At 41.2% G+C, this 13828-nt stretch overlaps 1 protein-coding gene across 2 annotated transcripts; it reads left to right on the top strand.

Moving 5' to 3' along the window:
* Window positions 1-3664: 3664 nt before the first annotated feature.
* On the top strand, window positions 3665-13740 carry panx2 (pannexin 2). Of its 2 annotated transcripts, XM_061721411.1 has the most exons (7): window positions 3665-3746; window positions 5763-6408; window positions 8670-9784; window positions 10052-10187; window positions 10637-10822; window positions 11272-11305; window positions 11624-11706. In XM_061721411.1, the coding sequence occupies exons 2-6, from the start codon at window positions 6180-6182 to the stop codon at window positions 11280-11282; spliced, it is 1677 nt and encodes a 558-aa protein (XP_061577395.1). In that variant the 5' UTR covers window positions 3665-3746; window positions 5763-6179; the 3' UTR covers window positions 11283-11305; window positions 11624-11706. The 2 variants fall into 2 exon arrangements, with proteins under 2 accessions (XP_061577395.1, XP_061577394.1); XM_061721410.1 differs by lacking the exon at window positions 11272-11305 and having other exon boundaries at window positions 11624-13740.
* Window positions 13741-13828: the final 88 nt, after the last annotated feature.

Genomic DNA, 13828 nt, shown 5'->3' with positions numbered 1-13828 from the left:
GTTAAACGTGAGGTATCCGCCAGGGTAAAAGGGGCTTATGTGCGGGGTGAGTGTGGACAATGTGGAGGATTACGACTTTGTATGGACAATACAGTCGACTGGGATAAGAACCCCTCTTCAAAAAGGCCCAAAACTGCCTCTCCTTTTAAAGAGGGACCTTTTAACATGTACTGGGCGACAATCAGGATGTTCTATAATAAGTAATTTCCACTCGTTCCTACTCGGTTTTAAGGGTGATCGTACAATTAGTACCTCCTTTTTTTGCACCTACTTGGCTAGGGTTCTAACCATAGACTGTATAAAACAATGGATAAAGCATTAGGTCACCTGACCCATTGGTTTCTGAAGACCTGTTTTCCTTCATGCGGGGCACAGCCATATCGCTTTGGAAGCTTACAGAAACACACACCCACCATATGTCAATCAAAGTTAACTGTGCTCCCAGCTTTTTCAGCCAAACCCCACCGAAATATTTGCATTGGCTGAGCCGAATGTCAATTAATCGTATTAGAAATAAATGTATAGCTTGAGATAAACTCTCCTGGTGTGGTACAAAAAATTCAACCCCCTTCAGAGTTGTCATGGATGTAAAATCAAACGATAGAGACCAAAACAGTTTTTGAACCAGGCTGTAAATGTGTTTCTGTTCAAAAGTTGGACATTTTAAAAAGGGAGTCAATGGAGACTAACTTGATTTTGGACCCAGCATCTAAGGAACTGTAAAAAAAAAAACTTAAACCTAAGTCTGCCGTTGCTGCTGCTGTCCTATTTGCCGCTGTTTGTGAGGCAGGAGATTGAGGTTAACTAATGCTAAATGACTCATCAAGCTCATGTGCAAAGCCAGTGATGTTGCAGGGTGAAAACTGGACTCTGTGACAGGTGTGTGATCCAGGCTGCAGGTCATCCCAGACCGTGTCTGCTACCAGCACCTCACCACCATTATTCTTAATTGCTGCATCACTTTTTACGTCTCAGAATTATTTTGCATTCCCGCACAGCTTTATGTCTTTGCAGTAATTCCTGACACACCCTTGGTCCCTGTTTGCCTGTGTTGCATATTGGAGTTGGTTACATAATCAATTTTATTTTCATTATTTCCTTTTCTTTTCTTTCTCTTGTACCGACTGGGGCAATGTTCTGCTGAGTACACCTGCATCCTTGCATACTTACCTAACCACCTAAAACGTTTTTGCTTGCTAATCATGAATTATATTTCTCAGGCCCTTAGGCCTATAATTAAAAGACACACCGTTGTATTATTATCACCCAGTATATTTCACAACACCATGACATGACAGGATGCTATAGTCAGTACTCGAGTTGAGGGGGGATGAGGGGGGATGGCATCCCCCCTTAAAATAAAAACGGTCCAAATCATCCCCCCTGTAAAAGTGCCATCCCCTTTCCATCCCTTATGTCATTTCATCAATGAATGTGGTATTACTGCTATTTCAACATTTAGAGTCATCACCAGAAAAATAACAGCAGAGAAATAACTTATTTGACAATTTCCACCTGTTTCAAGTAAATTTTCACCTGAAATATGTAGGAAAATCTGCCAGTGGGACAAGATTTATCTTCTTATTACAAGCAAAAAAATCTTGTTCCACTGGCAGATTTTTGTACTAATTTTAAGTGAAAATCTACTTGAAACAGGTGAAAATTGTTGTTTTTTCCAGTGATGAGTCTTGTTTTAAGTGTAATGAGATTTTTTTTTACTAAAATGAGTCATTTTAACTAGAAATAAGACAAATATTCTTCTTTTTTCAGTGATCCATTTTACTTATCCTGTGAAGGACAGAGTCATATTGATAAGTTCAGAAAACTGTTTTGTATTGTTGTGTTTTGATGTATTTGATGTAAGCCCAGTGGATATTTAAAGCTTACAGAAGGCTGCATTTAACTGCTGCTATGTCATTCCTGCAGTATTTCTGCAGGTGTTTTGGCCAGTGCTATTATTTGTAATATATCATATTATTTGTAATCAGCACAAATTATCTGTCCCCATATGATAAAATCCACCATCCCCCCTGATTTTTATTTACAACACGAGTACTGGCTATAGTAGGTAAAGCCTACACAGTTTGTGGCCTTGAAGAGGGAGACGGAGAGAATGAGAGAGACTAAATTTAGTAATGGTAGTGAGGAGGAACGGGTTTCCTAACCGGCGGGAACCGGCTTGAGGAGGGAAGTGACTTGTGATTGGTCGTGTTGGTGAGCATCGAGTGCGCGCAACTTCCACGCGCTTACAGAGTGACTCAAGACCAAAATACTCTCAGCAGTGAGACAAAAGTCTGCCTGAGGCTCCTGACAAACTTGCAGGGGAGACATTCAAGATCGGATGACTCTGTATGCAACACTATCTGCATGAATATCTACACGGTAATAATCAGCATAATAAGCATGAATATCTGGTAATAAATGTAAAAATAAATACATAATTAAGGAATGCTCTGTTAACTACCTGTTACATGCATTACTGCCACATGTTAACCTGTGCAATAAAAAAAAACGTCTCTCAATAACACGGGGCATCTGGACTGCGTTTTAATGGCTATGTCTTGTATAACACCCCCCCAAATAAAAAAAAGAGAGAACAAAACCAGTGAAGATGCTCGCCACACCCAGTAGATCTGAATGACAGGCTTATTTCCCATTCGTCGTTTCCCTATTTGTAAAGCCAGTCCTACACTCTCAGATGATGGACATGTTGGACAAACCTATGGAAGAGCAAGAAAACATCGTCAGTGCTTCCCAGTTTGGTTGTAGACCGAATGGTCTGATGGTTTTAGGTTTAAGTAGTAGCCGGCTTTGCAGTTTTATATTTTGGAAGCCTAGGTGTGATCAAAGTGGTCTACACAAGCCTTTCCTGAACGTTTGAATGTTTATGGGGTTTTTAATCGACGATTAGAATCCGGTTACAAAACGTTGACACATGAAGCTGGATCTGTGGCATTTCACTGTGAAACCTCGAAGTGTCACATTATCAGCTAACTATTGCCGCGTTCCATTTGTCCTCGGAAGTGGGGATTTCCCAGTTCCCAGTCGGAATTTTCAACTGGAACGCCCCTCGAAGTGGGATTTCCCACTGGGAAAGTGGGAGAGTCTTCACCACCCCCGAGTTCACATTCCAAGATGGCTGCCCCGGTTGTAAACAGTAGAAGAGAGCTCTGTAAAAATCCGTAGCACGTCTTCATTCTAGTTTTGGTCACACTAAATCAGTCATATACAAGTATTGTTCAGCATATATATGCTGCTATAGTGTAATTTACATTTTTCATGTGGTATATGCGAACTACAAACTTGTTTTCCGACTTTGTAACTGGAACCCTGATAACTCGGCTGTGACGTAATTCCCAGTTCCAAGTTCCGAGTTCCGAGGTAAATGAAACGCAGCATATGATTAAAAGGCGAAAGCATGATAGTTGTTTGGGGTTTGTTTGTTTTTTTTTGTTTTTGTTTTCCCAGAAGCTCAGCGAACAAATCATGCTTGAGAATTGACATGAGGAGCCGCAGCATCTTAATTTGTTATCTCTCCTCGTGTTTGTGAGAAGGAGGCAGGGAGGGAGAGGAGCTGAGAGGAGAGGAAGAGGAGAGGAAGAGGAGAGGGCTGGAGGCTCTGAGGGAGGGGAGCTGGAGGGGGAAAGGCAGAACAAACCGGTGATGCTCGGATACACGCTGTAGCTGCTTGGCTTGCCCGCACTGCAGATTAACCCTTCCCGTGCCGGAAGATGCAGCGCGAGACGGTGAGTGTATTTTATTTCCATCTCTCTGCCTGCACACGCTCCCTTGGTCGCGCCAAAAGGACTAAATGTGCCTGCAGTTTTTGGGGCTTGAGAATACAGGTAGACAGCTGATGCGGGTATTGAGCATCACCAAGTCCGCTCTTCTCTCATGCACAGTCAGAGCAGTGCACACACACACCCACACACACACACGCTGTAGATCCAGTGATGTAGAGCAGCGTCGCTGCTGCTACCGGGAGCTGTCCACCGCTCCGGTGCTGAAACTGCTGCTCCGCACTTCACTCCGGTGTGATGTCTCAGCTCCAGTGTCGTCCTTCTGCTCGCCAATCCTCTCTGCGTCCCGGCTGGGCTCACGGACCTCATAGGAAACACCAGTAAGAAGCCCAGCCAGCCCTGACTAGAACATGGTGATCTTTTAATGAAATGTTCCTCCACAGTTCCTTCTTGGGATCACCTCATAATCAGAAGTTAGAAAACAGAGAGGAGACTTTATTGCGTTGTTCTACTTCATGTTCTGTTATTTCACATCTGTGAATCAGTGGACTGCTATGGTTAGTAAATCTGATCAGATTTACATCCTCATTGTCAGAGAACAAGTGGCATATCCCTCCTAAAAGTTCTTCTTTCGTCCTCGCCGATTATTTAATTAACAACGGATGAACAAATGCATGGTGTGCCTCCCCCTCAGTTCTGAAGTGTAACACTGTTTTTTGTTTGTTTGTTGTAGTCAAGACCAAGCTTGATGCCGTAGTGGCCAAAGAATGTGGGATTCCCTGTGTAAACACTGGTATCCTCGCCCAATTGAGGGGTATAATCTGTCAGGCTGGAGCAGTGCCAGGAGCTCACAGACAGCAGTGCAGACTCCAACTTAGCTCTAAAATGAGTTCCTGTTCCTTTAAATCTAAATTATGCAAACTTTACTTGCTTCTGATATTCATTGAGGCAGTCTTGGATGATGTAACTAAAGTTTATTGTCTCCCACTAGTAGGAAAAAGTGGATTATCTATACATGTATTTTATTTCAAGAGGAACATCTTGTTCCCTTTTTAAGGTGCAGTTGAACGGCAATTATTTCACATCAGCATTGATGTTAATTTATGCTCTATAAAAAAGCTCCTAAGAAATCCTCTCTTCAGATTCCTCTCGTCTTGTGCACTTTAAAGCTGACTACGGTACATTAATTGCCCCCTTTCACTCATGAAACCGCAGTCCCGCGATTGCTCTCTATGGGATCTAAAGCACATGTTCCAGCTTTGGAACAGTGGATTTGACTTTTAAGGATTTCATAGATGAGCTGTGCTTTTTGTGCAATGAGAGGGAAATTTAGAGCCACGCAAAGGGAATGAAAGAGAAGGAAAGAAAAGAGGAAGAGGTGGAGCAAGGGGATGAGAATTGTTGATAGGAGGAGGTGATGCATTCACACTCCCCACAAAGGACATTCACATAACCTTCATGTGAAAGTAGCACACAGCAGGCGCTGAGCCATCCTGCACAATCATGGTATGCATAATGCATACTTGTATGATCCCATGCTCTCAATACACACACACACAACAACACATCACACTGATGTGACTAATACGTTCCTGGAGTCACCTAATATCTTTCTGTTAACATACTATCCCCAGGTGATAATTATCACTAGCAATCCTGGGGGGGGCCTGTGCACAGTCAGTGTCCAAAAAATGATGTGATGAACAGTGTACATTTTCTTTTTAATCTGTTTCAAGTTACTGTTGTCCAGAGTACACCTTTGCCATTTTGTGTCCTTGCTACATCAAGGGCTGAATAAACTTCCCTTGTCAAAGAGCATTTATTGATAGACTTTGGCCATTCCATTGTAATTTACACGATAATGAATGGAAACAGAAAATATTAGGCAGTATAAAGTCAAGTAATGTCTCTTTTGACATACACTAATCATCTGTTACAGAAAGGGACATCTTTCACTAAAGTACCTTTGTAATGTACAAACTTTTCATTATTCTGTACGTAAATTATTATTTGTCTTTTCAGGGAATGACTTGTCTGAGCGTCTTCTCACTTAAGCTCATGTAACAACTCGTCAAACTATAATCACTCTCCCTGGGAAGTACAATAAACTCCTAAACTCAGCTCTTTCTTCAAATAACCACACACAAGAGTGCATGGACTGAGGCCAAACTCAGAGGAGAAGGAGCAAAACACTGAAATGCCGACAAGCAAGGTGGAGAAGGAGTTGTGCTTCTGAGTATTATGTCAACCCTTTTTTAAGAATCGACTGCTTACAACTGCATGAGAGAAGCTCTGAAGAGGACAGACCCATGGTGACCAGGACTGAGGCTGGTCACGCATCCCTCACAATGTTTTGATGAGTACCTATCTACAACAAGAAGCATCCAGTCTTGCCCCTATCCCAGAGGGGTATTGTAGGGTGCATCTTCCTTGTTCTGCATGCAGAACATCCTTGAGCAGAATTTAGACATGGCCACGGCGCTTCTTGCAGGCGAGAAGCTGAAGGAGCTGATCCTGCCGGGATCCTCTCAGGATGACAGGGGTGGGGCCTTGGCTAGCTTCCTGGTGCAGCTGAAACTAGAGCTGCCCTTTGATCGTGTTGTCACTATAGGGACCGTCATCATCCCCATTCTGCTGGTCACCCTCGTCTTCACAAGGAACTTTGCAGGTGAGTTGCTTGGCCAATAGATGGGGTTCATTGAAAAATCCTTAACATCACCCCTACTTTGTCCCTTTAAAAAGCAACAAAAATAAATATCACACACAACCTTCGTTGCACATGTAGTGCCTTTATGTCATCCTCCCAAGATTGGAATATCATTCAATTTAAAAAGAAAATTAGATATGTAGAAAGAAGAGCAGCCCAATGGAGGAGCAAAAAGAGAAGTAAAAGGGTAATCGTTAGCGATTCAGGAAAGTGGCTTAGAGCTGAAAAAGATAGAATACATTGTAGGAAGAAGAATGAAAGAGGGATTTGACTGAAAGGCAGCATGAAAGAGAAGGAAGGGAAGATGCAAGTTTTTTGCTGAGTCAGACTCCGCTGCGGCGTTTAACCAGCTGGGACTCAGTGTAAAACTTAGGCAGCAAAACAGTGTGGGTGTTCAGATCATTTAACACTTTTAGACAAATTAGCACAAAGATGGGTGCTTTGCTCAATATGACTGTAATATTTCTTAACATTACACATATTCTCATTGTGACAAATAGCATAGAAAGATACACAGCTGGTTTTAAAAATACTTTGTAGCTAAAACAAGTAATTTAACATTCAGACATCAGATTCATCTGATTAGAAAATAGATTAGAAATAGAACAAGTGACTCACTGCAGCCAAGATTTGCACATGATGGACAGGGCTGACATTGTTTCTGTCAGGAAAGGGTGTCCTTACACCCATTGCTCAGTGGCAGACTGTAAATGTAAGAACCGTGGTCATAGACAGCTAAAGAAACTCAGCAGGGATGTTTTAAAGACTCCACTGGGATGCACTCTGTGAGCCACAGGGAGGCGACATCAGAGCCACAACTTAGTGTGAAAGACTATGTCAACTTCTCAATGGAGAATACTTTACTCACTGGGAGAGCGAGGTGCTGAGCATAAGGACATCTACACTGACAAGCTAAGTTCACGCTTTGCTCACTCTCTCAACATAGCACAGCTTTCTGAAAGCAACATCCTGGGTTAATTGTCTATGCTCAGCAGACTATTCAGAGGCAGTTTTTCTTTTCAACTGTCCTGTAGAAAACTCACCCTATTGTAACTGGGCAAATACAGCTATGAGTATGAGAGTTTTTCTGGAGAGTGAGTGTCCTATGCTCTATTGTGGGAGTCTCCAAATACACTTGATTCTCAACAGCAATTGGTAGGAGAGCAATTTATTTATTGCAGAATTTTCTTTCACTTGCCCAGACCTTGGTAATTTGCTTTTTTTTTTCTTTCCCCTTCATTCACTAAGGGTTTTGGCACAGATTCTAAACTATATGCCTCAGGTGTCGTTTGAGAAGTTTAAGAGTAATCAGGATTTTGTCACAGACATACTGTAGCTGGGAAGACTGAAGGGCTGTATTTCTTAGTATATGGTCAGCAACACAATAGCATCACAGGGAACTGGACTCCCACTGTTTCTCTTCTCTCTCAGACCTCCAGTGCAAATAGGACTCCTGTCATCTGCTGGAATATTCTAATTATTCTGCTAATCTGGGGTGTCAGTTGTGGACAAAAGATCAAGCACAGAGAACTGTTGTAGGAACCTTAACTACATCTTTCACTTTCAATTAACTACTCACATGACTTTCTAAGGAAGCTTAGATTCTTCAATGTGGGCAACAAGATGTCTATCTTCTTTAAATCTGTGGAGGAAAGTGTCATTTTCCTTGTAATAATCTGTTGGACAGCAGTATAACAGCTAGTGACTCAAAGTAATTGAACAAAATGATAAAGGAAACTCACTCTGTGCTGGTATGTGCTCTTGAGTCTCCATAGATGATTATAAAGAGAAAAATGTTGCACAAGCCTCTCAGCATATTGAATAATATTGCACACCCTCGACACAAAATACTGATTAAAACAACAGAATGCCTCAATTTGGAGCCTTCTTCCAAACTGCTTCAATAAGCAGTGTTATGGTCCTTAATTTACATCCGCTACATAAGCCTCATAAAATTACTCTGTATAATGTTTTTTTCTTTTTTCATTCCTCAAAGCCGCAACAGTCAGAGTCCCAGTCATTCTATTTAGCCCTGCTCATTTCAATTTAATTTAGTTGGACAAATGTACAAATTTTGTGCAAATGTGCAAAATCTTGTTACTGACAGGAACACTGAGTAAAAATAACACCTAAAATGTGATGCTGCAGTATGTTCTGTTCAGCTAACTGGAATGCACAATGAATTGATTTGCCTAATTATTTTTTTTCTCTATTTTCCCCAGAGGAATCCATATACTGTTATACACCTCACAACTTCACCCGAGACCAGGCACTATATGCAAGAGGGTACTGCTGGACAGAGCTTCGAGATGCTATTCCTGGTGTGGAGCCTCACCTTTGGCCTTCACTCTTTGAACATAAGTTCCTACCCTATGCTCTGCTGGCCTTCGCAGGAGTCATGTACGTTCCTGCTTTGGGCTGGGAATTCCTTGCCTCAACGCGGCTCACTTCAGAGCTCAATTTCCTGCTTCAAGAGATTGATAACTGCTATCATCGAGCGGCTGAGGGCCGGGCCCCGAAGATTGAGAAGCAGATCCAATCCAAAGGCCCTGGCATAACTGAGCGAGAGAGGAGGGAGATAATAGAGAACGCAGAGAAGGAGAAGAGCCCTGAACAGAATCTATTTGAGAAATATCTGGAGAGACGAGGCCAAAGCAACTTTTTGGCTAAGATTTACTTAGCACGCCACCTCGCTATCATCTGCCTTAGTTCCATCCCCATTTCCTATCTGAGTGCGTACTATGCCCGCCAAAGACAGAATGAATTCACCTGCGCTCTAGGTGAGCCCCCAGATATCAGCAGCTATTCAGAGCTGAAGATCAGGGTCAACTGTAAGCTGCCCGCTGTGCAGCTACAGCGCATAATGGCTGCAGTCGATATAGCGCTGCTTTGCACCATGAACTTCATCATCTTGCTTAACTTGTTGCATTTGTTTGTGGTGCGTAAATCTAACTTTGTATTTGACAAACTGCATAAAGTTGGAATTAAAACACGACGGCGCTGGCAGAAGTCTCAGTTCTGTGACATCAACATCCTGGCTATGTTCTGCAATGAAAACAGGGACCACATCAAGTCACTAAACAGACTAGACTTCATCACTAATGAGAGTGACCTCATGTATGACAATGTGGTCAGGCAGCTGCTGGCTGCACTTGCACAGTCCAACCATGACGCTACACCCACTGTGAGGGACTCTGGGATACAGACCATTGACCCCAACCTGGATCCTTCTGATCTCGGCGTGGGAGAGATGGGCGGGGAGCCGCTAGTCATCAAACGGCCCAGAAAGAAGATTAAATGGATACCATCCTCCAACCCACTTCCACAGCCATTCAAGGTAAGGCAGCAGCCTGAAAATGATCACTACACACCCAATTGTAATTCAGCACCTCCACTCCTTTATATTACTTACAAAGTGATCATTTTCACTAAAGAACAGTATTTAAAGTCCTTCCACTTGAGGAGCCTCTCTGTCTGAATGGCAGAGGACACAGCTCTTTATGTATAACATTAATGTTGCTCTAACTCTTGCTTACAACAACTTTAACTGTAAAGCTATATTATCATGTTTTTTGTTTTGTTTTGTGCTTTATCTACTGTAAAGGAACCACTTACGCTGACGCGTTTGGAAAATAACACCAAGCCTGACAAACCCAAACCACTCAGACGCAAAACAATGGGTGACAACTTTATTGCACCACTTGTGGACAGCAAGGGCACACAACATCCTTCTACAAAAGGTATACGGTACTCTGAGTGTGTGGCACGTGAAGATAAAAATATGCATGTTATGTCTAAAGCTGCTGCTCAATATAATTGCAATAGGAGTACATTTCTCATCTCAAACACTACATACACACCAACAATAAATAAATGACACGCATGACAACAATGACAACTGTGGGAAAGAATAAGTAATTTTTCTGTCATTCTTTTTTAACCTTATAGTTTTTACCACAGTTAACTATAGCTCTGATAAACTTGGTACATACTAACGGACCAGCGTAAAAAATTAAACAGATACACTAAGAGGGTTGATAGTGAGAATAAGCAGCCACTTTACTATAAAATATTCAGAAAGTATCTTCTACCTCTGCAACCCGATAACAGCAGATTTAACTTTGCTTTAAATTATCAATTTGTAATATTTTACCTATTTTTAGGTCAGACTGCTCATTTGTTTTTGCAGATATAGGTGGAATGGAGAAAAAGCATACACGAAACTTCTCACTGGACGTCCACCCGTACATGCTGACGATCCGTAAGCCTAAGGTGGAAGCCCCAGCCACAGTTCCCCTCCCCTCTGAGCACAACATGGATACAGTTTATCTCGAGGGCACACACACAATTGTTCATGTGTCTGCTGCAATTACAGGTAGGCCTCGTTAACTTACATTAACTATACTTGAGAAAATGGACCTTTAGGAATGTAATTTCTTGTTTAGGCGCTTCATTCAGTTTATTACTTATTCAACATTTGTGAACATATGGATTTCAGGGCTGTTTTCCTGAAATCGTGGATTGATTTATCATGCCATTTTATATCTTCTTATCTAGCAGTAGTGAAATAAACTTTAGCTGCCATCAGTGTAAGTTCTTACATAATTGTGCAGTGATAAAGGCTCTAAAACTATAAACCATATATGGGTTGAAAATGTCAGGAAATGTGAGAGGAGGTTTTTTTTCAGGTATCCATTGTTTTTATTGTGTTTTTTTTTTCAAACATAACTATTTAAGGCATTTGTTTTTCTTTTATGTCATTGCATCCAGTAAAAGTTTGTTTTCTGTATAATATTTTTTAAATTGCTTTTGGTCTACTACCAGAAAAAAGCTGAGGAGTTGAGGACAAACAGGAGGAGTGAGTAGTTGAAAATACTTTTCAAACCAAGAATTCAAACGTTTCAAAGATTCCCACACAGATTCCCATTGTTTTCTTTCAGTATTATCCAAATAAATTCCAGTATAATCCTTCAAAACATTTAGCTGTGACACAAGTCAAAGACAGAAAGACAGAGAAGAGGAGACAAGGAGACATGGGACATAAAAAAGCCTAATTGCTTATATTTTTCTATTGTGGCCAATCACCTTTAGCCTCGCACTATCAATGGGCAGTATAGTTTTTATATTAGATGTTGACTGTCTTTTTCTGTCTTCCATTCCCCACATTTATTCTCAGAAACTAAGGTTTGCTCTCCAGAATCTACCAACACTGCCTTCGCTACAGTGACTCTGCCTACAACCACATATGTAAATGGTGTGAGCCCAAACCCTCCATCCAGTGAGGATCCACTCAGTCCAAAGTCCACCCCTCCACAAACAGAGCCTCTTGCCCAGATGGAAAAATCTGAGCCTCAACCGCCACCTCTGACCATAGCCCCCACACACCAGCTTCTGAGCATACGTCATACTCTTTTTGAGGAAGAAGAAGATGAAGAAAACAGAAGGGACAGGCTGGCTGAGAGACCCGCAGAGCTCATTGCTGCTGGAGAATGTTAAATTGGAAACAGAAGAAGACACTATCACAATCACCTTCCACCAACAGCTACTTCTTCCTCACATTTAATTAACTCACACACCTCTGGGATGGGTGACTGGGGCATTCTGACAAGCAGAAATGGACATCGAAGAAATGAGATGGAAAAGCTTTTGGCTGTAAAAAAAAAAGAAGAAGAAAGTTTCAGAACAGCTAAAAAGAAATATGTGTATTTGCTAGTGCTGACCATTGTATAACTGTGGGAAATGATGTCACACTCATGTCTCAGGATGACTGTGCTCAGATGATCGCCCACCAATGAAACCAGCAATGAACACAATATAATTCAACAGGGTGCTACAGTGCAGTACAGGCTCAAACAGCTGTACTGCAAGACATGAGAGAGAGAGAGAGAGAGAGAGAGAGAGAGAGAGAGAGAGAGAGAGAGAGAGAGAGAGAGAGAGAGAGAGAGCGAGAGAAATGAGCGATCTTTTGAATACAAAAAAGGCAGACATCCTGTAAGTACATATTTGCAAGGAGGATTGTATTATGACTTTAAGCAGAATATATTTTAAACATATGACAATGCTTTGTCCCTTTATCCCAATAGCCAAGTAGAAAGGTAGTCACGCAATACAGTTATTGAGATTTGCACAATGCAAATATGCAAAAGATCACAGTATATTTGTGGCATTAATGATGTATGAGCTTTGAGCATTACTTCACAGATCCCCATATATGTATAGACACTGTATTGTTCAGTGTTTGTGGGTTGTTTAGAATATAGTATGATTCATGGCGTATCATTAGCAAGTCACCATCGCTTTGGATACTTAATTGTTTGAGCTTGCCATTAATAAAAGGTAAACCAGCACATTGTCAGACAAAACTGAACTGTTCCACTGCTCAGAGACGTACTCAGACATGTCTAATAAGGTAGAAGATATCATTTAAAATCAGTGGAAGAGGTAGGAATGTTGGTGTGGTCTTCTTTAAGGCCAACATAGTTCTAATTTGATGAATGAAGCTGGACTTAACATAGATAGCGTTTTGTGTTTTGCTGGCTTATTTGGGATATGCTGTAATGTGAAATTATTGAGCTGATGGTTAATTGTTCAATTGTTCCTCAGTGAAGGTTTTATTACCGGTATATGATGGCTAATCTTATTCCTTGTCTGCTTGTCTGACACTTTTTTGTCATCTGTAAATGTAATCACAGAGAAATATTTTGTTGAAATGGGTGGTTGCATTTTTCAACAGAAACCAAACTCTTAGTTGTGATGTCCCTTTTCACAAGAAACAAGTATGTGAACAAGGGAATGGGTGCCTACCAAAACCTATCCATATGCATTTCATGCAGCTACACATGGCTGCAGGAACCTCAATAAAGACAGTCTACTTTCTGTAAACATCAGCTTCACAGGTTCTGTAAAAAGCATTAATACTGCTATAAAGGGCCTAAGTAGCCTACAGGTAAGCTACTTATCTTTTGCATAACACCGCTTACAAAGGGGAAACAACACTTTTCCAGTTCAGTCCTTAAGTTTAGCTGATAATCCATCTATTAAGGAAGTGTAATAGATAAATAAATAATTTAATAAAAAAAAAAAAACCTAGTTAGATTACTTAAGCACACTAAATACATTCAGGAGCACTTTATTACTAGTAGCACTTGTGAGTGTGAGGGCATGTTGAAACTGCTTAAAACTCATATTCTGTGTTGATTTTCACATACAGATTGTTTCAGAGACACATCTCTCTGAATGGTAGTGAACACACAGAACATAGATTTTGATTGTGGTCTGTTCAAATGTGTAATAAAAGGAAATAAAAGATTTCTTTTCCAAATGAAAACGCGCGTCCTTGTGGAAATGACTACATGTCCCAGAATGCACCGCGCCAGAGTTT

Source organism: Cololabis saira, chromosome 5 (assembly GCF_033807715.1).
Source record: "Cololabis saira isolate AMF1-May2022 chromosome 5, fColSai1.1, whole genome shotgun sequence".
Lineage (NCBI taxonomy): Eukaryota > Metazoa > Chordata > Actinopteri > Beloniformes > Belonidae > Cololabis > Cololabis saira.
The sequence above is the reverse complement of the archived record's forward strand: the minus strand, read 5'-3'. Positions and strand labels throughout refer to the sequence as shown.

What these genes read in the sequence shown, in the direction of transcription:
- panx2 (XM_061721410.1), top strand. Translation starts at nt 6,180, where the DNA reads ATGCAGAACATCCTTGAGCAGAATTTAGACATGGCCACGGCGCTTCTT. An exon ending in CTTCACAAGGAACTTTGCAG is followed by an intron (nt 6,409 to 8,669) that starts GTGAGTTGCTTG and finishes TATTTTCCCCAG; the next exon opens with AGGAATCCATATACTGTTAT. An exon ending in TGTGTCTGCTGCAATTACAG is followed by an intron (nt 10,823 to 11,623) that starts GTAGGCCTCGTT and finishes ATTTATTCTCAG; the next exon opens with AAACTAAGGTTTGCTCTCCA.